Below are 23152 nucleotides of genomic sequence, written 5' to 3' on the forward strand. Positions count from 1 at the left end.
ATAAGTAGTGACTCGTTAAGGTAAAAAGAATTCTCTTTATACTCATTTTCTATGTGATCTTGAAGATTATTCTACTAGCGAGATTTTCTTAACACATTTCTTGTTTGTTAAATCATAAATTAACTTTTCATTTATTTTTTTCTTCTGAAAATGACACCCAATTAATTTGTTATATAGTTCATTTAATTGGTATAATTTGAAAATAATTTATAGTTCAAAATATGCTTTTACTTTCATCTTAATAAGTTAACAATCAAAATTAATTATTAGATTTTTGGTTTATAAAGATAAATAATCTTTGGGTTCACACCAATTTTTTTTTTTTTTCTTTTCAACTTTTGGGTTTTCAGCATGGCAAGTGGAATCTCATTCTCCACATGCATGTGCATATGGATTAGCTAGATTGACCTGTATCCACTTTCAGATCTCATTCGGTTTGAAGTTAGATTAAAATGTGGATCCATTTTGGATACTTTTTTTTAACTTGAATTTGTATGGGCAAGTAAAGAATTTATTCTACATAAAAATTTAAAATACTCTTGTTGTTGAGGAATTTTTCAAATAATTTTATTTTAGAGACACCTTTAGGGTCCCCTATGATTTTTTTAACAATCCAAACTGTCTATTTTTCAAGTCTTCATCCTTGCAAAAAATCATGGAAATTGAAAATCATTAAAGCATCTAGTTGGGACCAACAAAATAGAGGAACACAATGCTTCAAGAAAAGACTATAATAACAACCATATAATTGAGTGGTCAAATGGTTTCGGATTCAAGTAAAGTTTTTTGTAGAAATGATCTTTGATTAAATATCTAAAAAATAGACGGTTCGGATCATTGAAATACAATGCATGGTGGACCCTACAAAGGCGTCTCTCAAATAAGAATATGAGGAATCCTCTGCTAAAGCTATATATATAAAAACGTATAGTAAATATAAAAATGAATCAGTTGTATATCATATTAAGTTGGATTGGATTAGTCTTTATTTATATTGAATTGTTAAGTTAACGGGTTAATAGATTGAAATGAAGGTCGGATCTAGAACCGGATTGTAACTTGAATGGAGCATTGCTTACACACTGATGTAATCTTTAAGCAGAGCTTTAACTACTATATATACGAGGAGCTTAAACGGACCAGTCCTTTCTCACTTTTCAGTTACTGAAATATACCACTTAAAAGCTAGCTGTTAAGATTTATGCTAATTCAATTACAAATGTGTCAACTGTGAATGAAAATTGAGGAGAAAATGGCGTCAAATAATAAGAATGGAAACAAATCAAAATGATCTTTGCTACGAGAAAAAATAAACTTGCTTGTTATGATTATCTGTACATATATTTGCTTCATTGTTACTTTCTTAAGTTTCTTTTTTTTTTTTTTTGCGCCAGACCAAAACTACAAAGCAGGAATATTGTTGGACCAAGACAATGGCTTACGAGCTCAGAGATAGAAAGAACAAGCTGCAGGTATATCAAAGTAACTGGAGCAGTTCAGTGTTTTCGAGTGACGAAACAGATAGTTCTGATCCTGAGTATACAAGGAGGCCCCCAAGAAGGCAAGCAAAGAACTACAAGCTTAGAATTGCTCAAGTGGCTGAAGCGGGGCCAGCTACAACCTCAGCTGGGAATGTGGAATTGGTAAGGCCAAAACGGGGTCGTCCTCGAAAGAATACCAAGCCTAGGAGGCAAACAAGAGCTCGATTTTCATATAGCAACCCTGCTGGATCGTCAAACCAGACAAAGAATCTCGAAGATAGCAGAACTATATTGTCATGGTTGATTGACCTCCATATAGTTGAGGATAACGCAGCAGTCTTTTATAACAATGAGATAATGCTGAAGGGAACAATAAAAAGGGCTGGAATTTTGTGCACTTGCTGTGAACAAGTGTTTACAGTGTGGAGTTTCGAGGTTCATGCTAAAAGCGAATTAAGAAGGCCGTACGAATATATTTTGGTCGAGAGTAATGGAAACTCCCTCCTCCAATGCCTGATGGATGCATGGGAGTGCCACATTGAATCTGCACCACAATTTGGATTCCATCGTAGCAGGCCCCGAACAGCAGCAGCAGACCAGAACGACGATTCGTGTATGATATGCGCAGATGGAGGGGATTTGATGTGCTGTGACAAATGTCCTTCCGCGTTCCACCCTTCATGCATGAACATGGAGGTGAGAAGGTCCTTTCTTACAAATTTTATGCTTTGTTAAGTAACTCAACTTCGTAAAACATTTCTTCAACTTTCGAACTGCAGAGAGTTCCCGAAGGAGAATGGGGATGTTCCTACTGTGTCTGCATACATTGTGGACTTGTTCGTGGGAAGTTCCTTACATGTTCAGTATGTGAGAAGAAATGTATGCTTCTTCATTTCTAAATGAATGTCATATTAGAAGTTTCTTAGGGGGCGTTTGTTATCCTATTCAAATAGCGAACTCAAAAACTTTGATTTTTCTTAAAAATAAGGAGTTCTTAAATCTATTTTTATGATTCAAAAATTTGTTTGGTATGCAACTTGAAAACTGTTTTCAAATCTTTAAAATTTGAGAACTTGTGGGTTGTTAGAAAAAAAAAAACTGAAAAAACAGATATTTTTTGTTTTTAATAATTGGGGTGTTTTTTAGTTGTTCTTGAGTTTGAATTTTTAAAAATAAGGCTACCAAACAGGTTTTCTTTGTTTTGAATTCAAATTCTGTTTTTGAGTTTAAAAAGTTGGATTCAAGTTGAATACCAAACAGATCCTTAGCTTTTGGATATTTGCTCTAATTTGAATCTTTCAAAATAGGGACAAAATTTATAGCATGTTAGAAGAAATGTATTGCTAAAAAAACAGTAACCTTTGTGTAGTTCATTGGAGTTGCCCTGCGCCAAACGAAATCGATCTCAATCTCTCAACTTCATCATTTTGCAGTAAGAGCTGCAGCGAGGTACATACTTTAGTACATTTTACTTACACAGAGATTTAATTGTTTTATCAGTTTTTTTAGGAGTGGTACAAAACTGTTGACATAAATGAACTTTTGTAACAGATTTTTGAGAAATTGGAGCAGATGGTTGGGGCCAAGAATGATTTAGACAACGGATATTCCTGGAGGCTTCTCAAGAGAGAAGATATAAACTTAAGAGGCCATACTGAAAATTTGCACAAAAAATTAGAATGCAATTCCAAGATCGCAGTGGCAGGGGTCTTGATGCACCACTGCTTTGAGACCATCATCGACCGATTCACTGGAACAAATGTTGTTCAGAGTGTAATACACAGTCAGGGGTAAGCACAAGGTTCTTAATCAGCTAATTACTTTTGGTTTTTTTTTTTTTTTTTCTTTCAAGTTATTGAATGATGAAAAAGATGTTGATTTGGTATCTTAAATTTGAAAGCCCATTTTGTTGGTTTTAAGTAAGCCCATGAGGCCCATTTGTTCTGGTGGCTTAGTGTTTCGAGCCACCCACAATCACCTATATATACATCATCTTCTCACTGTGTTGAGTGTGCCTCCACATTTTAGTAAGAGAGAAAACTCTCTCTTTTGTTTGGGTGGAGGTCCGTTCTTTTAAAATAATTTGAGAGAGCCATAAACATCTAAGGTGAATGTGAATTAAGGTGAATGGAGTGGGACTCACAGCATTTGTAAGTGAAGAAAATCTTCTCTTTTGTTTTGTGAGAGAAAAATAATTTTTTTTCTCTTGTTTGAGCTACTTCAGATTTGGTTTTGTTCTCTAATCTGAACTCTGTTCTTGACTCATTTGTGTGGGAGTGGTTTGGGTGATTTTTTTTTCCCTTTTTTGTTTGAGCTACTTCAGATCTGGTTTTGTTCTCTAATCTGAACTTTGTTATTGACTCATTTGTGTAGGAGTGATTTGGGTGAATTTTTCTCTTTTTGTTTGAGCTACTTCAGATCTGGTTTTGTTCTCATATCTGAACTTTGTTCTTGACTCATCTGTGTGGGAGTGATTTGGGTGATTTTTTTCCCTTTTTTGTTTGAGTTACTTCAGATCTGGTTTTGTTCTCTAGTCTAAACTTTGTTCTTGACTCATCTGAGTGGGAGTGATTTTGGTGATTTTTCCCTTTTTTGTTTGAGCTACTGCAGATCTGGTTTTGTTCTCTAATTTGAACTTTGTTCTTGACTCATCTGTGTGGGAGTGATTTGGGTGATTTTTTTTTTTTGTTTTTTGTTTTTGTTTGAGCTACTTTAGATCTAGTTTTGTTTTCTAATATGAACTTTGTCACTCATTTGTGTGGGAGTGATTTGGGTAATTTTTTTGTCCTTTTGTTTGAGCTACTTCATATTTGGTTTTATTCTCTAATTTGAACTTTGTTCTTGACTCATATGTGTGGGAGTGATTTGGGTGAATTTGAGATTCGTGTTTGTGAGAGTTAGACACTCCTATATAATCTCCTTTTGTTAGTAGTGAAATTTCCTTACCCTTTGTGAACTACACAAAGGCTACAAAATCAAATTAGTATAAACATCCGTGTGTTGTTGATTTATTTGTGTCATATTTTGCCTCTGTATGACTAAATTGAAAATTGTTTGTAAAAAAATCTTTCTTTTTCAGTTCAAATTTGGGTCGGTTAAATTTTAGAAGTTTCTATACTGCCATCCTAGAGAAGGACGATGAAATCATCTCTGCAGCATCTATAAGGTAAAGTTCATGTGTGGGTCTCATAAAAGTTTTATAGGAAGATGAATAAGAGCATCATTCTTTACTTGCTTATCACATTATGCTTTTGCAGAATACGTGGAAGAGAGATGGCAGAGATGCCCTTTGTGGGAACTGAATCGAAGTGCAGGGGACAAGGATTTCTTCGAAAATTTCTAGTAGCTATTGAATCTGTAAGTTGTTGCATAAGTAGATATATAATAGTTCCTTACATGGAGATTGTCATTGGCCTAGTGTTTTTTTAAAAGCAATCCTCATACAATGATTTATTTTTCAGGCCCTTCACTTCTTAAATGTGGAAAATCTGATCATTCCAGCTTCAATAGAAATAGTTGGAATGTGGACTCAAAAATTTAAATTTTCCCACATTGCAAGTGCCATGATCAGAACAATAATCTCCTCAAACACATTGATGTTTCCAAAGGCTGTCAGGCTGCAGAAAAGCTTGCTGGCAGATGATGCAGAAGCAGACAATGCAGGTCTCTCTCTCTCTCTCTCATAAATACACTATATTTTTCCTGCTTATATACATGTGTTTAGCGATTACTAATTCATTCATTTTCCTTTGCAGCTATGGAGGTTAATGAAGTTCAGAACAATGAGGTCCAGCAAAATAGAGATAAAAGACCGCCTTTCATTGATATAAATCTGGACCCTTCAGAAGAGGCTATTGATGCATAATGCCAAGGATTTGATGTCAGAAAGGTTCAACTACTTTAGCATGGGAACAAGTTCTAATTAGACTCTAAAATATACTGACAGGTTTAGAACTTCCTGTTAAATGTGCCAAGTAAACAATACCTGGACTGCACATCATCTTCTGGTGTTATTAAAGTCATTGTTCTAACTAAGTTTACAAAGAAAATGGCATGTGAATGTAGAAAGCAAGGGTTAGATATAATGTTCCTTTTTTCTTTTTCTTCTTTTTCTTCTTTTTCGTCATGTCCTCTGCATTAGGATTTAGAAGTGCCTCAATTTTGTAACAAAAGCTTAGGATTTAGAAGTGCCGCAATGATTGTAACAAAAGTGATGTCCTGTGTATTAGGATTTAGAAGTGCCTCAATGATTGTAACAAAAGCGATGTTCTTTGTTAAATGTATATAATTTTATTTTATCTTCATATGTTTGTTCATGCTTGTTCCTCTTCCTTTATGATCAATTTCCTTATTACAATTATGAAAATATTGTCACTATGAAAAGAATTATATTATGCTATGTCAAGCTCAAGCTACTCAAATTTTTAAAGGAAACTGGTTGCAAATGGTAGTCCCATTTCTTGTCCAATAAATATGAAATGTAGGGATCTAGGGGCATTAATCTTTGCTTTGGGCTTGGAGCCACAAAACTCACCAAAGAGAGAAAGGGTAAAACCTCTTTGGGTAATTGTGCCACTTCACCAATATGTGGATATGGAATATTTTGAAAAAATGAAAATCAAAGTTATAGTAAAAATTTTACTATTTTATGAAATAAGAATTTATCTATGTATGTAATATTCATGCATCTTGGTTAGCATGAATCCAAATTAATTGTACTTTCCTTTATATTGGTTAGGTCATGGAAAAATAATTTGCTGCACCTTACTAGTTAAGAAATATGATTAATATTATATGGAAATTATTATTTATCCATTACCTAATATCTTCTATATAAAATTCAACATAAATGGGTGCAACTAATTTGGATTTTGGGGGGCTATAGAGTAAACCCAAGATACATGAATATTCCATAGCTCAAACTTATCATGCAAAACAATAAAGTTCTTACTATAAGTTTGGTTTTCATTTATTTTTTCAAGTGTTTTTAGAAGTGATAGTTTTGAAATTATACCCGGTTAGCTGTTGGTTTTGTCTTCGATGTAAATGAACTAGATTCAAGGCAACTATGACAGTAGAAAGGGATTATAAAAAAATTATTTTTTAGAGTGATTCTCTCTAGATCGTTTCAGCTCTTTGGAGTGCTTGTATTGATAGATCCACAATGGGACATGAGGTGGAGGATGCAAAGAATAGCATGCTGAGGTTACTCATGTCCACCATATTGCCAATCGGATGGCTCCTTCTACAGTCTTTGTCCATTGTTCTCTCTTTTTTTCCGTTAGGAAATAAATTTATATCTCCTTTTATTCAATGTTATACAAAATGTAGTACTCCTAACATTTTTCAGAATAAAAATAAATTGTCAAAATAATTGATGTGAACAAAAATAGAAAAAGATGAACATATTCAATTGGTTGACATCACTTCTGAATTTTGATGACATACCAAAATATCTACCATATCATAAATACATAATTAAAAAATTTGGATCACTCTAGGAAGGAGTGAAGTAGATGATAGTTTTCTTCCACGAAATGCACGATTGTGAGGGTGTCTCAAAAGTGGTCTTATATTCTTTCATGTAAACTTCTAACTTCCCCACTATCTCACATTTACATCTTTCCTGTTGCTTACTTAATGTCTATTTAGCATAATGATGCTGCTTATAATGATATTATAAAGGGGAGGATCATGAGGTAAAGTGTATAAAATAAGGATCCTACAGCGTATTTCCGTTTGCATCAATATATAAAATGTAAAATCACACAATACATGTGAACATTTAAATAGTGAACTTTATATGTCAAGTTATTGCACAATTAGTATGAAAAGAAATATTTCCCCTTTTTTTTATATTAAAAAAAAAATTTAGAGAGAGATTGGTTATTCTCACCACCAACGTCAGGACATGTCCATAATCTGAAACCCAAAAGACTTACGCGTTGTACCCAACTGTTAATTTTCAGGTGCATTTTAGGCCTTGGGGATTAAGTAACGAGGAAACCAAGGCTTTCGTCTCTTGCCTGCCCTCTACTTTTTGTCCCAACTTTGGTCAATCTTTATGCACCCTGACGAAGCAACTAGGAAACCTCTAGTTTCAGGCTTTCAGAATTTTCAAAATAAATGAACTGGCTTTTCTCTTCTATAGCGTGCGAACACCAATTTGGTTTACGTCCATAAAAAGACTTAAATGCCCCCCATATTGCTCTTAAATTATTTTTCATGTCTGACTATTTCTTTTTCTTTTTTTAAATTCGAAGGGTAGAATCATTATCTATATTTAAAAAAAATTTGTTTGGCGCTGGCTTTATAAGGTGATGAGAAGGTAGGTGTCCTTAACATGTCACGCCATGTCATTACATTAAGTGCTCTTAATGAGGTATAAGACGATTAAGCAAAGGGTAATGAAATTCAATACCCTATAAAGACTATGTGCATTAGGTTAGTGTTATTCAATCAAGGTTGGGGAGAAAAAGAAAAAATTAGCATCAGTCGTTCACACAAAGACTAATAATCGTATTCAAACAACAAGTGAAATTTATAAAACTACGACATACTTCTTTCGACTTGAAAAAGAAAAAAGATATCTTAAGATATCTTTATTATACCCTCAACCCATTCCATGGTGTGTCCTGTGAGCATGATTTTGTGGCCTTGGCTAACGCCTTTATTAAATAGCAAGGTGATTGGGAAGTAGTGCAATACACACAAAGATAAAAGGACTATCCAATGAAGATGGGCAATAATGGACCTTGACGCAGCTGCCACAAATAATTTTTTTTTTAATCAAATTGTTTCTTAAACTTTAGTATATTTTATTTGGGCATATAAATATATAAGTAATTTTTCGATATAATAGGCATATTCCCACATAATGTTATTAAATTCAACAATGTAATAACACGATTATACAGTAATATATCAATTATGAATTAGTAATACAACGTGATAATGTGATCATTACACTAAAAAGTTTCTCCAAATATATAAAATGCAAGTGCTAAATATCAAAATTTTGATGTTCTCACCCAAATCAGCACCAAGTTTACCTATATTTTTTGTACTTGTACCCAACTTATGACCCAAATCACATATTTTAAACAAAATTTAAAATAGCTTGAAACAAAATTAACAATGTAATTTTGGAGTTAAGATTTAGAAATTCAAATTTTATATTAGAAATTGATTAAACAAAAACCTAATTATATTTTTTTAAACAATAATATATTATATTTTAACAGATCACAACGCTAATCAAACATGAAAATTATGAAAATGCCCTTTAGGTAAAATCGATCAGAAAGAGGACACGTGGCGGAATATAGTCCCTGTTACTACGTCACAGGCACTATACACAAAATTCCGACATTATAGGGTGCTTTTATAATACAATACAAACAATCACCTTATTCATTCCCTCCTCGGTTTCTCCTTCTTCTTCTTCTTCTTCTTCTTCTTCACAATCTCCACTTCGTCTTCTTGCCGTTCCCTTTCTCCCTCTGTCTCTCAGGCGAAGATCTTACTTCTCGCTGCAATTTCTCGCCGGAACAAGCATATCTATCCAATTTCTCGCGATTCATTCCGAGTCCCAGCCATGAATCCCGAATAGTAAGTTCAATCCGATGATTCTTCTAATTATATTTTTTATATTCCGCCGATTGAATTTGATTGTATATGCGATGCGATGATTTTAGAACCGCAATTATATTGTAGGCTATAATTTAAATTTAATTTAGTTTAATTTTCTGCTTTTTTTGTTTTGTTTGAATTGAGGGCTTTTGTGTATAGATCTAGATGCCTGGCAATCAGATCCGTTGAAATTTTCTCTTAGATTCATAATTTATGTGAATTTTAGGGCTCGTAATTTGAAAGAATTCATACCCGAAGTGGTTGGATCGGTGCTGTTTATATTTGATTTTGATTGCTGTATAGAGTATAGTAATTCCGATCGGTAAATTGTGCTGTGAATTTTATGCAGTGACTATTTGTTCAAGCTTTTGTTGATTGGAGATTCTGGTGTCGGCAAGTCATGTCTACTTCTGCGGTTTGCTGTAAGTGGGAGACAATTAGGCATCGAATTCTTCTTCTTTTTTTCTTCAGTATTTGAGAGTCATCAAGATAATTGAGATTTGGGGTTCCTGATTGATGTATTTTGTTTTTGCAAACCAGGATGATTCATACTTGGATAGCTACATCAGCACAATTGGAGTTGACTTTGTAAGCATTTCTTGCGTTGGGTTTCTACACCGTCGATTCATTTGATGAACTCTCACTAATATATGTGATCTCTATTGTGTATTTTAGAAAATTCGCACTGTGGAGCAGGATGGGAAGACTATCAAACTCCAAATTGTGAGTATATATGAATTGGCTTACTAGTTTTTTGCGCAGTAGATTGAGATCCGTTCTAGTAAAGCTGTGTTGATGTAGTTGGTAGCTCTTTTGAACTAGTTCACATGAATTTTTCAACCTGTAAACCTGTCGCATCTTGCCTTTTTCTGTTCTTAATTGCTAATTGATGTTGCTTTTGGGATGTGCAGTGGGACACTGCTGGCCAAGAACGTTTTAGGACAATCACTAGCAGCTACTACCGCGGGGCTCATGGAATCATTGTAAGCCTGTTGTTCCCTATTTATTTGTTGTGCCTGTTATTTTTCCTGGGTTTTCCTCTTGATGTAAGATATAAGCCTCATGCCCTTGGGTTTCTTGCAGGTTGTTTATGATGTCACAGACCAAGAGAGCTTTAACAATGTTAAGCAATGGTTGAATGAAATCGACCGATATGCAAGTGAAAATGTGAACAAGCTTCTAGTGGGAAACAAGTGCGATCTCACGGCAAATAAAGTTGTGTCCTACGAGACAGCCAAGGTGAATATTCATGAGCCTGTTCTAGTTTTTTTGCATTGTATATCTTGGAGATGCAAAGTATAATGATGGAATTTGTTGTTTCTTTTTAGGCATTTGCTGATGAAATCGGAATCCCTTTCATGGAAACTAGTGCTAAGAATTCCACTAATGTGGAGCAAGCCTTCATGGCCATGGCTGCTGAGATCAAGAACAGGTACTTTCTTGCATTTGTGTTTTTGTGTCGTTGTATGGTAATAATTGCACCATTCTAGATGATCAGCTTCTCACACATGTTTTGAATTTTATCTGCAGGATGGCAAGCCAACCGATGAACAATGCCAGGCCTCCAACAGTGCAGATTCGGGGACAGCCTGTCAACCAAAAGTCTGGTTGCTGCTCTTCTTAGATGGGGAAAAATAATTGTTGGGGGGCAATGATGTTTATCGGTGTTCTTCTTCGTGGCATGTAAAACTAGTTGTTTTATCTTAACGCTTTGATATGAAGATGATTGTTGGTCACGTTCTTTTGTTGTCGGTTATCAGCTCAGCACTTTGTTAAAGATTCCATTCTTTTCAATGTATTTGTTTTCAAAAACTTTGTACAAATTAGGAATACTGGTGAATAGCAGTATTTGCCTTCTTCTGTTCCCCTAATTCTCGTCGGATGGAGCATATTCTATTCCACTGTTTCAACTACTACCGTGCGATGGATATAAGTTTAGTAGGTCATTGAATAATTTGGGATCTATCTTCATTCTCGCCTCTGTTGTTTTCGAGAATGAATAAATATGTGAGTGTGCAGGAAAGCATTTATGCACTAAATTCTTCAAACCAATAGTAAGTGGGCTCTACATGTTTATTCTTTACAACATTTTAATACTTTGCAGAAAAATATAATATCATACCAAAAAAAACTACACAATTTAGTGTTGGCTCCCCCATTTAAGATGATTAAGCTATTTACAATTAAGTTTAGATTTTGGCCCCTTTCCCCCAACTTCAAGAATCGTAGCTCCACCACTGATCGGAACACTGCCGGGAAAGTTTTGAATGGAGATCGTGTTTTGCATATTCACCAGTAATCTCCACAAGAACAAACCCCACCTTTGAAATGATGGAACCTTGTAGTATCTCTAACAATGATTTCCCTTTTCTCAATAGCTGATATGTACTTGGTAGCATGATGGCAATCCCCACAAACTCTCAAGTTTTTGAAAATGCGAATCGGGGTCCCCAACGGCATTTTTATAAGCCCGAAAGCAATTGCTAGTTTTTCACTGTGCCATAACAGAAGCTGCTGTTTCTGCTCTTCTCCAACATCATGTAAGGCAAAATTAAGATCTGGAACGTAGCCTGCCAACTTCATTTTTTGATCCAGTTCAAACAGTTTTTCATGTATAGATGCCAATTCTAGGTGAGCCCTGTCACCTGATCTGAATTCATGCACCACACTCTTCACCTCAATCCAACTGTACCCTGGTGTCTTCACTACCCCCTTTTTTTTCATCAATCGCCTTACCTTCGCAACATGGTCCCATCTGTTGGTTGCAGCATAAACATTAGCAAGTTGAACATAACCAGCAGCACTCGTTGGATCAAGATCAAGCAATTTCTTGGCAGCAAACTCAGCTAGCTCTAGGTTCTTGTGGATCCGGCAGGCACCCAAAAGAGTTCCAAATATGGCAGAATGTGGTTCGAACGGCATTTCCTTTATCAAATTCGCAGCTTCAACTAGCCTACCAGCTCGACCAAGAAGGTCTACCATACACGTATAGTGGTCCGGCTTAGCTGCAACTCCATAATCCCTTGCCATTGAATCAAAATACCGTACTCCAAGATCTACCAACCCTGCATGGTTGCAAGCCATTAAGACTGCCACAAATGTGATCCAATCTGGCTTTGCTCCCTCCTTCCTCATCCGGTCAAACAAATCGAGAGCTTTGAGACCTGCTCCATGTTGAGCATAACCAGCAATCATAGCATTCCAAGTAACAACGTCTTTTCGTGCCATCTCAATAAACAACTTCCAAGCATCCCCCAAATTCCCACACTTACAATACATGCTAACCAAAGAGGTCGCTGCAGTTGTATCCTTATATAATTGAAATTTATAAATCAGCTGATGTACCTGCGTACCCATCTGCAATGCAGAGAGGTTACTGCAACCCAGTAGAACACTACACAAACTTGACGGGTTTGGTCTAACCCCATATCCGATCATTGACCTAAAAAGCTTTAAACCCTCTTCAGCTTGACAATTTTCAACATAACCAGAAATCATAGTATTCCAAGTTACTAAATTTTTCATAGGCGTCTCTCTGAATAATTTCTCGGCTAATTCAATCTTCCCAAATTTCATGTACCCTGTAACCATAGCAGTCCATGCCACGACACTCTTAACTGGTGCCACCTCAAACAACTCCACGGCCATGTCCAAATCCCCACATTTCACATAACCCGAAATCATTGCACTCCATGAGACACTATTCTTCTCTGGCATCACCAAAAACAACTCATGTGCTTCTCTCATCTTCCCATTTTGAGCAAACCCTGATAACATAGTATTCCAAGAAGCCGTGTCCTTGACAGGCATCTTGCGAAAGAATTCCAAAGCAGCATCAACATCAAAATTGTGTAAATAACAAGCCAACATAATATTATATGAACAAGAGTCTGGTTCAGGACATTTCTCAAACACCTCGCACGCTTCTTTCATCTTCCCAGGCATTTTCGCATACCCGGATAAAATTGAATTCCAAGTAACTGTTGTCCTAACTGTCATCTTTTCAAACACCCTACGAGCAGAATCTAAATCCCCGGCTCGAATATAACTTGTGATCAACTTATTTGACTTAATGATATTGCCAAATTCACGATCAAACGGTTTAGATTCATTGCAAAATTGAGTGGGTGTGCTCTTCAATGCCATGTTACTGGTGGAAACCAAGTGGGTTTCTTGTTGTGGGAGAGAGGGAAAGTTGACGGGAACGGTTTCTCTGTTTTGATTGGCATATGGGGTTTGGATTGTGAAGGAGGAGAGGGCAGAGTTTTGGTGTGTGGAATGGGGGAAAATTTTAAGCACCAATGTTGGTGGTTTTCTTGTATTTCTAAGATTTGTCATGGATGGTGGAGAGAAAAGCAAAAATTCAATTTGTTAAGGCTTCTCCAAGATTTTAAGCTGAGCATGATTTCATATGAAAGAAGTTGAATTTCTAGTTCTCCTAGGAATTTGAATTCTGGAGAGTTGATGCTTTGATTTAGACGACAGAAGAGAGAGAGGAAAAACAAAACCAAAAATATTAGAAATTCCGTTGCCGGGACTTGAACCCGGGTCTTTCGGGTGAGAGCCGAATATCCTGACCAACTAGACTACAACGGATTTGTTAAGATGAGAACGAATATCCTTTTTTATTTACTAAATAAATTATGTAGGAAACTAAAACTAATATGTTAAGATGACAAAAAATGTTGCTCCAACAGCTTAATCTATATCATATATTCCCTCAAACTATCACATAAAAATGAGATCTTAATAGATAATTAGATAATAATATTTATCAATAATTAAATTATCATAGGTGTAATTTTATGGTACATTTAATGAATCAGTGCGTTGTTTTATCAAGGGTTGGATTTTGTTTTATTAATTTTTTAATTTAATGGCCAAAAACTGCAATATATCAGTGAAAGAGAAAGATAATCATACAGATATAGATTACATCAATACGTTGAACGTATTAAATAAGTACTGCTTGCCTACAACGTATTATCCAATTACAGCTTATTATCATATTGCGTGTGTCTTAGTATACATGTGCCCAATATTGGGTCAATTATGTTTACAAAAGTACCAATATTTAAGAGCTTGATTAATACTCGAAAAGGTTGGAACTATCAAAACTCAAAACAAAATCATGTGACAAAAAAGCTTTGTTTGCCTCATTCAAATCTTGGAGTTGGACTTATGGGGCAATCTCTTATTAAAAATGATAGAATTGTACCATTCTTAACTAGTACATGTGTTTGTTGATTCTTGGTGTTCACTTGATTTCTATCAAAACCAAACAAAAGGCCGAAATAAAAAGTAAACAATATTTATTATTTTGGCTTCCTCCAACATTTCTATGCGTAAGGATGTGTGTTATTTTCGTGTGGAAATAAAACGTATTGGCTAATTACTCAACACCTACGTTATTGGCTAATTACTCAACACATATTAATTGTGATTAGTAGCAAAACTGTGAGTCATATTGTTGAGGCCCAAAAAAGTCACGGGAAATTCAAATACATTCAAAGCCCAATATAACATATAATGTTGGTCATGCGTTAATTCAAGCAGTATTTTAGGAATTAATTTATTAAATATATAAATAGTGTACATGCCATACCAAATCAATAATACATTTTTCCTATGCCAATCACCTACCAAGCTCACATGAACTCAAGTCATGTGATTTACGGGGCTTGCACGAGGGATTGTGGTGTGGGAGGTTACGAAGGTCCACAAGGCCCACGAAAACTCTTGGATAATGAAGACTTTGGGCTAGCTACTTGGGAGCACCAAAGTCCAAGCCCATTACTTAGAGTTCTCCAATGTGGGTGAGCAAATGAGATATTTTTCAAACACTTCCTTTTACCCATAGGAAATAGTCATTTTTCAAATGCCTACCTTTACCCGTTGGAAACAAGCCTTTTCCAGCACTCCCCATTACCCTCTGGAAACAAGTCGTTTCCAGCGCTTCCTTTTAAACATAGGAAATAATCAATTTATGGTACCTAGCTTCACCTGCTGGAAAATAGCATGCCCTAGTGCTCCCTTTTAATCATTGAAAATAAGTTGGTTCCAGCACCTCCATTTACCTATTGGAAATAAAGAAAACCCCTCATTTCTATAAATTGGGAGGCATTTCTCAGCCAAAGCAACCCATCTTGGTTGTTGCAAGCTTCTCAACAACCATGAGAACTCACCTTTCTTTAGCTGCTGCAAGCATTCCAGCAGCTTCTAATTTTTCTTCAGCCAACAATCCTTCACTCAGCTGCTGCAAGCATCCCAACAGCCACCAACCCCCATAAAGCATCACCAAGCTCCAAGCTTTTCCTTCCTTCCAAGCTTTAAACACCATAGCCTTCAAACCTTAAGCTTTTCCTTCCATCCTCCTTCTCTTGAAACTCTTAAATCCCCATAGCCATAGCCACACACAACAAATTATCAACATCAAACTCAAACATATCCAACACCAAGCCAAGCACATGCATTCTCATTTGCTAAACTTATGGGTCTTTAGCTCCCACACTCCAAGTTCTCATGCCAAGCTCATATAATCTCATATCAACATCAGCAAGTCATCTTCAACTCTTCGTCGAGCTGTCGGAAACATCAACACAAAACATGCAGCAGGTGGAAGAAGAACAAAGTACTCCCCCGGGACTTGGTTTTCCATCGGGATACTTTGGGCCTAGTTCTCGCTAACTCAGACAAATGGGCAATGAAGACAAATGGGCAATGAAGTCTTCATTCATCACTCTATGGCGATCCAAGAATCAACAAAGCCCGGATAAGCCTTCAGACGAAAAAGACCCCAACATAAATGACAACTCTACTGGGGACAAGGCCATTAGTCTTGTAGTGGCTCCTGAAAAATCACAAGCTTTATTCATGCAATTGCACTACAACAAAATTTAAAGATAAGAGCATTCTCTTTGATTTTGCTTTGTTCTGTTGTTCTTTAAAAAAAATAAAAAAGGAAGCAAAAGAATTTCTAATATTTTCTCTTATGTTGTAGATATACCTTCTCAGACAAAACATCTTGCGAAAGGCCTATGGGGGCTTAGGCTAATCCATCATAGCAAGCTGCACATGCAACTCCAAATGACTTAGGGGCTTCATGCCAAGCAAAAGAGAGAGACTAGAATCCAGAAGCTGCTGTAAATTTCAGTTTTCCTCATGGAGGAAAGCAAACTGTTTGTTACTTATCTGGAGGAAAACAAGCTGTATGTATCTTTTCCAGCAACTCGCTTGGCCTCTTCCTTCTCATCTTCAGTCTGCTTCTTCCAAAGATCTTCTTTGAAGCAAGTTGCAAAAAAAAAAAAAAAAAAACAAACAACATTTACAAGCAAGCCTCTACTCTGTTTCTAGACCCCGAGTAAGCCAAAGAGAATATAACTTAACTATGCAACCAATTGCTGACCCCAACAAGCTGACTTTGGGGGCTTCATGCCAAGCAAATTCAAGGAATGACACCATGCCATCCAAACAAGCAAACCCATCCACCTTTTTTGCCTTACAGTATAAATCATCTCTTTGGTTACAACAAGCCTAGATAATCTTGCATTATGGTGACAAACAGTTTTCTATTTCCCATTTTTTGAAACAAGCCAAGATACATTCTTCCAGCTCCTACTCTACAAGCAAATAATTTCCACCACTTGCCTTATTTTTTTTTCAAACCTTCTTAAACATTCTCCAGGCACTTGCCTTATTTCAAATCTTCTTAGCTCCTGCCCTATTTCAAACATCCTTCCAGCACATGCCTGATTTCAAACATCCTGCCAGTTTCAAATCCTCCAAAAGCCTTCATATCGCAAGGCAAGGTGAAAGGAACCAAAACTCACCTTCATGCTGCCAAATTCCTAGCAAATTAGTAAGAAGATGGCATTTCTCATTCTTTGAAACCTCTCAATCAAGCCTAAACAAGAAACAAGGGAGTACGTTGGCCAGTCATGTGCTAGAAGGGAACTCGTAAACAGAAAAGGGGTGCCGGAAGTATAATCGCTATTGAAGCATAATTGTTTCCAAAGACAAGCTGCAAGCAACCAAAACTCACCTTCATGCTGCCAAATTCCTAGCAAATTAGTAAGAAGATGGCATTTCTCATGTTTTGGAACCTCTCAATCAAGCCTGAAAAAGAAACAAGAGAGTATGTTGGCCAGATCAGGTGCTGGAAGGGAACTCGTAAACAGAAAGGGGGTGCCGGAAGCATAATCGCTATTGAAGCATAATTATTTCTAAAGACAAACTACAAGCAACCAAAAACTCACTTTGATGCTATCAAAATCCTAGAAAATTAGACTTCTCATGCTTTCACATGCTTTGAAGATTCTGAACAAGAGAATACATTAGCCAAAATTAGGCGCCGGAAAGGTACTCACACAAAGGGAGGCACTGGAAGCATAATTTTCTCAAGCAAACTCATCTATCAAGGATTTGACAAAATTCACAGGGCGTGACACCAATCCACATGCCAAGAAATTTCATTTCATTCAAGCATTCCAAGAAATTCGGGCATTTCAAGCAAATTGAAGAACTCATGCTCTTACGACAATACCTTTCAACATCATGCTCTCACGATAATATTGCTCATGAACATGCTCCAGCAATACTCAAATCAGCACTCAATGCCAACAGGAAGGACATTCCAAATTCTCAACAAAAAGCAGCATGCCAAGCAAAACTTATATATAAGTTTTCGAACCATTCTAGCTAGAACATACCACCTTTGAAAAATCACTATAAATCGAGCTTACAACCAACAAATCCCAAACGTTCCAGATTAGAACTCGACATATCAAGCTTCATTTTCCCAAAATTTCGTTGCATTTCGAGCTAGGGAATCATGTCAAACAGATTCCTAAAACAGCCCATGCAGCAGGGACTGCACAGCTCCAGCAGCTTAACTCTTACTTTGAAATTGCACCAAAAATTCATTTTTCCTTCGAATGGCACAAGACTAGTTCCAACATAACTATGGAGAAGTCTATTTTCATGCATCAAAATCTCCAACTCGGATTCCAAGAGAAACATTTCGAAAGTCCAAAGAACAGCCCACAAGCTACTGTGAGACATTTTCACAAACACTTGGCATGCATTACCCAAGTGAGCTTGTGTGGCTCTTGTTTATCACCAAGCTAGAATCCTAAGCTAGAAGCTCAACCTCATAATTCGATTTCTAGTTCGCAAATTCTGGGAAATACAGAGGAACTCAGGCATGCAACCATAGAAAACAAGCATGCAACAAAGGCATCAACATTAACTCATGAACATGCTTCATAATAATGAAGGTAGAGAACACTACAACGGTTGGATGATCCTCAATTTTGGATACGTTATCAACAATATAATTTCGAGCAAATTTTGTGAAGCAAGCCCAATCATCTGAGCATTATAAATTAAAAACACATGCAAAAGAAAAATCTGCAGAAACTCACCAGCTATGGATGGACACAGAAGTTGCAGACTAACTTTGAGGCATCAGAAAAATTCTACAAATTCTACAAATTTTACAGGCTATAGTACTTTCACCCTCATCTATTCTTCTCTTTTGTCTCCCAAAATTCCATTTCCCCTTACTTTGATCCTCTGCTTCTCATAAGAAATCCAAGCCCTTTCTCTCTGTAGCTGCTTTAAAAAAAAAAAGAAAAAAAAGAAAAAAAAAACCCTACATAAATGCCAAAACCCAAACACTCAAGCACATCTACCATGGTAAATAACCCAAAAGCTATATTAAACGATGTCACTTTAGCCAATACCAAGCACACACCAATGCCAAATGTACACGGTAATGCCAAGCATCCAAGCCAATACCAAGAATACATGCTAACATCAAGCATACATACCAATACTAAGTATACACGTCAAAAACCAAGCATGCATGCCAATATCAAGCATACAAAACTACTGCAACTCTTGCAAACCACAACCATGCCAAATCAAGCATCACTAGTCACTCAAGCACATCAATCATGCAAGCTAACTTACTTTGGGGTTAAAATTCAACCAAGCCTTATCTCCTATGTCATTCCGCAAAAGCAGCCAACTTTTGGTAACCCCAGTAAGTAAATTCCGATATTACAGTGTCTAGGAAAGTTCTTCCGGGCGACACCCACGGTGTCTAAGAAGATTAGGTTTTAAGTGGGACCATTGTGACCTTTCCAACCTTCCTGGAAAAGACCTGGCTGTGATCTCGAAGACTATTAACTAGTTATCCTTGAGTTGCTCATCTTTATATATATAACCAAGCTAATAGTTGTCAAAACCATGGTAATCTTCATTCCAAGAAAAACAAAACGACTACGGTCAAGCAAGCAAGCATGGATATTTCATGCATATTGAAGAACCAGCCATGCCATGCCACTGCCAATTATTTTGGGCTGAAATTGATTATTTGGCCCATCTCCCTGCCACTTCATAGCCCCAATAATCAAGAGGGCTAATGTTAAGGCCCAAAAAGTCACGGGAAGTCCAAAGACATTTAAAGCCCAATATAACATATAATGTCGGTCATGCGTTAATCCAAACTGTATTTTGGGATTTAATTCATTAAATATATATAGAAACATTGTTCATGCTATGCCAAACTAATAATACATTTTCCCATGCTAATCACCTATCAAGCTCACATGAACCCAAGTCATGTGGTTTACGGGGCTTGCATGAGGGACTGTGGTGTGGAAGGTTATGGAGGTCAACAAGGCCTACAGAAGCTCTTAGATAATGGAGACTTTGGGCTAGCTACTTGGGAGCACCAAAGTCCAAGCCCATTACTTAGAGTTCTCCAATGTGGGTGAGCAAATGAGATATTTTTCAAGCATTTCCTTTTACCCATAGGAAATAGTCATTTTCCAAATACCTAGCTTTATCCGTTGGAAACAAGCCTTTTCCAGCACTTCCTATTACCCACTGGAAACAAGCGGTTTCCGGTGCTTCCTTTTACCCATAGGAAATAATCAGTTTATGGTACCTAGCTTTACATGCTGGAAAATAGAATGTCAAAGTGCTCCCTTTTAACCACTGGAAATAGGTTGGTTCCAACACCTCCCTTTACCTATTGGAAACAAAGAAAAACCCTCACCCTCTATAAATTGGCATTCATGGCTCAAGCAAAGGGCACCAATTTTTCTTCAACCAATACTCCCTCACTCGGCTGTTGCAAGCATCCCACTAGCCATTAACCCCTTTCAGCAACCACCAGACTACTTTCCTTTCTCCATTCAGTTGCTGCAAGCATTATAGCGGCCATCCCAGCCATTCCTCAGCCATCACAGCCATGTCTTCTACTTTCTCACCCTTGAAGTCCATCATCTTCTCCATAAAGCCTCACCAAGCATAACTCCAAGATTTTCCTTCCTTCCAAGCTATAAACGCCATAGCTTTCAAGCCTCAAGGTTTTCCTTTTATCCTCCACCTCTAGAACTCATAAATTTCTCTAGAATCATTGTCATAAACACCATACCCTTCAACCTTTCCTCAGCCATGCTCTTTGAAACCCCATTCATTTGATTGCTATAAGTATCCCAACAACCATCACAGCTAAACAATCAAACCACCATAGCCATAGCTTCAAATAATAAATTCTCAACACCCAAACTCAAGTATATCAAACACCAACCCAAGCACAAGCATTCTCATTTGCTAAACTTGTGGGTCTTTAGCTCCCACACTCTAAGCTCTCATGCCAAGCTCATATAATCTCAAATCAACATCAGCAAGTCATCTTCAACTTAGCTAGAGCAAGCAACATCCTTACTTATTGTTGGAAGTTTCAATCTCAAGTCGTGTTCTTCCATATTCTTCCTCTCCCTCCTATAAACACATACAGAGAGAACAAGCATCACCACTCACCTCTGGAGCCCTTCGATTTCAAGCTTTGTTATTCCATTTCTTCCCTTTTTTTCTCTTCTGGCAAGCCAACCAAGAGCCTGATAAAGCTTTCGTCAAGCTGCTGGAAATCTACTCAAGCCACCCATCTTTTCTCTCTCTCTCTCTCTCTCTCTCTCTCTCAAAAGCTCCATCCCATATTTGAAACACCTAAACTCTCATGCCTAGTCTAGTAGTATCTCAATTCACAAAGCAAACTATCATTCCAAGTCCGTGTAACATCAATGCACCATCTTCAACTCTTCATCAAGCTACCGGAAACATCCGTACAAAACATGCAGTCGCTGGAAGAAGAACAAAGTACTCCCCTGGGACTTGCTTCTCCCTCAGGATACTTTGGGCCTAGTTCTCGCTAACTCAGAAAAGGGGCAACGAAGCCCGGATGAGCCTTCCGACGGAAAAAGACCCCAACAGGGAGCACCAAAGTCCAAGCCCATTACTTAGAGTTCTCCAATGTGGGTGAGCAAATGAGATATTTTTCAAGCATTTCCTTTTACCCATAGGAAATAGTCATTTTTCAAATGCCTATCTTTACTTGTTAGAAACAAGCATTTTCTAGCACTCCCTATTACTCGCTAGAAACAAGCCGTTTCCAGCGCTTTCTTTTACCCATGGGAAAAAATCAGTTTATGGTACCTAGCTTCACCTGCTAGAAAATAGCATGCCTTAGTGCTCCCTTTTAATCATTGGACATAAGCTGGTTCCAGCACCTCCATTTACCTATTGGAAATAAAGAAAACCCCTCACCTTCTATAAATTGGGAGGCATTTCTCAGCTAAAGCAACCTATCTTGGTTGTTGCCAGTTTCTTAACAACCATGAGAACTCACCTTTCTTCAGCTGCTGCAAGCATTCCAGCAGCTTCTAATTTTTCTTCAGCCAACAATCCTTCACTAGGCTGCTGCAAGCATTCCAGCAACCCCCAACCCCCCAAAAGCATCACCAACAATATCTTCAAAGAATCACCAACGTATATGGTTCCAAAGAAACACAACAATCACAATCTAAGTTCCATACATGATTCACGAGAAAGCAAAGCTCACAATGACACCCTTAAGTGTAGTGTGTGAATGCCAAATCAGAACAACACCTGCAACTCAGAAAAGTACATGCGCACACACTTAGAACAAAATCAAGAATTCCGAACCCCATAAGCTCATTATCAAATCAGCTCTCCACAGTAATACCATACAATACCAAGGATCAAAAGGACTTTGCAAGGGTTGTAATGAGGCTTAGGGTAGTGGTTGAATGGAAGAGGGGATATGGATATATAACACCATCTTGAGCACAACTAAAGCATAGGTAAGAGCATGAGAGATTACTGAACTTTGTAACAAGCAAGGAACACATACATGAGCATATTTTGAACATAATTTCAGCACCTTCATATCTGTTTATTTGGCCTAATTTTGTGGCTCTTTACCCTAGATCACCATGATCTTCTCTTTTATAACACCCTAGGGCCGTGACTACATTGGTCACACTTCATTACCTCTTTTGATTAGTTACCAATACCCCCAAACTTATTTCTTTTCAACACTTGGGTTATGGCACTAATGATTCACTTTTGCTCCAAAAAACCTTGCATTCTTTATAACTCTCTTTTGAAGATAACTTTAATTGCTCATAGAATAAGTAAGAATAAGAAAACAGAGGTTCATTATGGTAGGAATGGTTTACAAAAAGAGAGGCTTAACGTAGGCTCAAATGGGTTGACTAGGGATGAATACATGTAGAGGGATGGTTAGAAAAGCTCAAACGGTTCAAACATGGCCTAAATCACTTCCTAAGCATTGTATGGCAACAAAATGTCTCAAGAGATATTCAAATAAGTTCTAGAGTACGAAACCAAGATCATGAGATAAGTAGAATTGCATAACGTCTCCAAGTAGCAAGAAATTGGACTAACTTGGCAAAGTGCTCAATAAGTGCAAGGATGGCATGCAAGACAGAGTTAACTCAGAACCACACAAAGTCCTTAAACAATGACTATCAATTTCTGAGAAACCATATTAGTATTAGATCCAAGTCTTATCATAGGTGTTTGGAAGGATAACAAAACAAGACACAAAATCCTGCGTTTTTGGCCATTAGACACACTCAAAATTTTAAAATTTGACAATTTGAAACAACATAACTAAATCCTTCCCCCAAACTTAAATGAAA

The 23152-nt window shown here is 37.0% G+C and overlaps 3 protein-coding genes and 1 non-coding gene across 4 annotated transcripts; 2 read left to right on the top strand and 2 right to left on the bottom strand.

The window, feature by feature from the left end:
- The first annotated feature begins 3508 nt into the window (after positions 1 to 3508).
- LOC117627135 (increased DNA methylation 1-like) lies at positions 3509 to 5739 on the top strand. The gene is made up of 5 exons (XM_034359063.1): positions 3509 to 3631; positions 4561 to 4647; positions 4739 to 4838; positions 4943 to 5144; positions 5237 to 5739. Exons 1-5 carry the CDS (start codon positions 3609 to 3611, stop codon positions 5344 to 5346), a joined length of 522 nt encoding a protein of 173 aa, XP_034214954.1. The 5' UTR covers positions 3509 to 3608; the 3' UTR covers positions 5347 to 5739.
- Positions 5740 to 8859: 3120 nt separating this feature from the next.
- On the top strand, positions 8860 to 11026 carry LOC117627134 (ras-related protein RABD2c). The gene is made up of 8 exons (XM_034359062.1): positions 8860 to 9092; positions 9463 to 9535; positions 9654 to 9701; positions 9789 to 9836; positions 10025 to 10096; positions 10197 to 10352; positions 10442 to 10545; positions 10644 to 11026. Exons 1-8 carry the CDS (start codon positions 9079 to 9081, stop codon positions 10735 to 10737), a joined length of 609 nt encoding a protein of 202 aa, XP_034214953.1. The 5' UTR covers positions 8860 to 9078; the 3' UTR covers positions 10738 to 11026.
- A 150-nt stretch (positions 11027 to 11176) lies between these two features.
- LOC117627132 (pentatricopeptide repeat-containing protein At4g16835, mitochondrial) lies at positions 11177 to 13632 on the bottom strand. Its single transcript, XM_034359061.1, has one exon. The coding sequence runs from the start codon at positions 13449 to 13451 to the stop codon at positions 11403 to 11405; it is 2049 nt and encodes a 682-aa protein (XP_034214952.1). The 5' UTR covers positions 13452 to 13632; the 3' UTR covers positions 11177 to 11402.
- Positions 13633 to 13636: 4 nt separating this feature from the next.
- TRNAE-CUC lies at positions 13637 to 13709 on the bottom strand. The gene has a single exon. It is a non-coding gene; the product is annotated as a tRNA-Glu (tRNA).
- Between the last annotated feature and the right edge of the window lie 9443 nt (positions 13710 to 23152).

Source organism: Prunus dulcis, chromosome 5 (genome assembly GCF_902201215.1).
Source record: "Prunus dulcis chromosome 5, ALMONDv2, whole genome shotgun sequence".
Taxonomy (NCBI): domain Eukaryota; kingdom Viridiplantae; phylum Streptophyta; class Magnoliopsida; order Rosales; family Rosaceae; genus Prunus; species Prunus dulcis.

Bases quoted from the DNA above. Each gene is read 5' to 3' on its own strand.
- LOC117627135 (XM_034359063.1), top strand. From the start codon at position 3,609: ATGGAGTGGGACTCACAGCATTT. The intron at 4,648-4,738 runs GTAAAGTTCATG...ATGCTTTTGCAG, and splicing joins ATCTCTGCAGCATCTATAAG to AATACGTGGAAGAGAGATGG. The intron at 5,145-5,236 runs GTCTCTCTCTCT...TTTCCTTTGCAG, and splicing joins TGCAGAAGCAGACAATGCAG to CTATGGAGGTTAATGAAGTT.
- LOC117627134 (XM_034359062.1), top strand. The intron at 9,536-9,653 runs GTAAGTGGGAGA...TTTGCAAACCAG, and splicing joins GTCTACTTCTGCGGTTTGCT to GATGATTCATACTTGGATAG. The intron at 10,546-10,643 runs GTACTTTCTTGC...TTTTATCTGCAG, and splicing joins GCTGCTGAGATCAAGAACAG to GATGGCAAGCCAACCGATGA.
- LOC117627132 (XM_034359061.1), bottom strand. From the start codon at position 13,451: ATGACAAATCTTAGAAATACAAGAAAACCACCAACATTGGTGCTTAAA.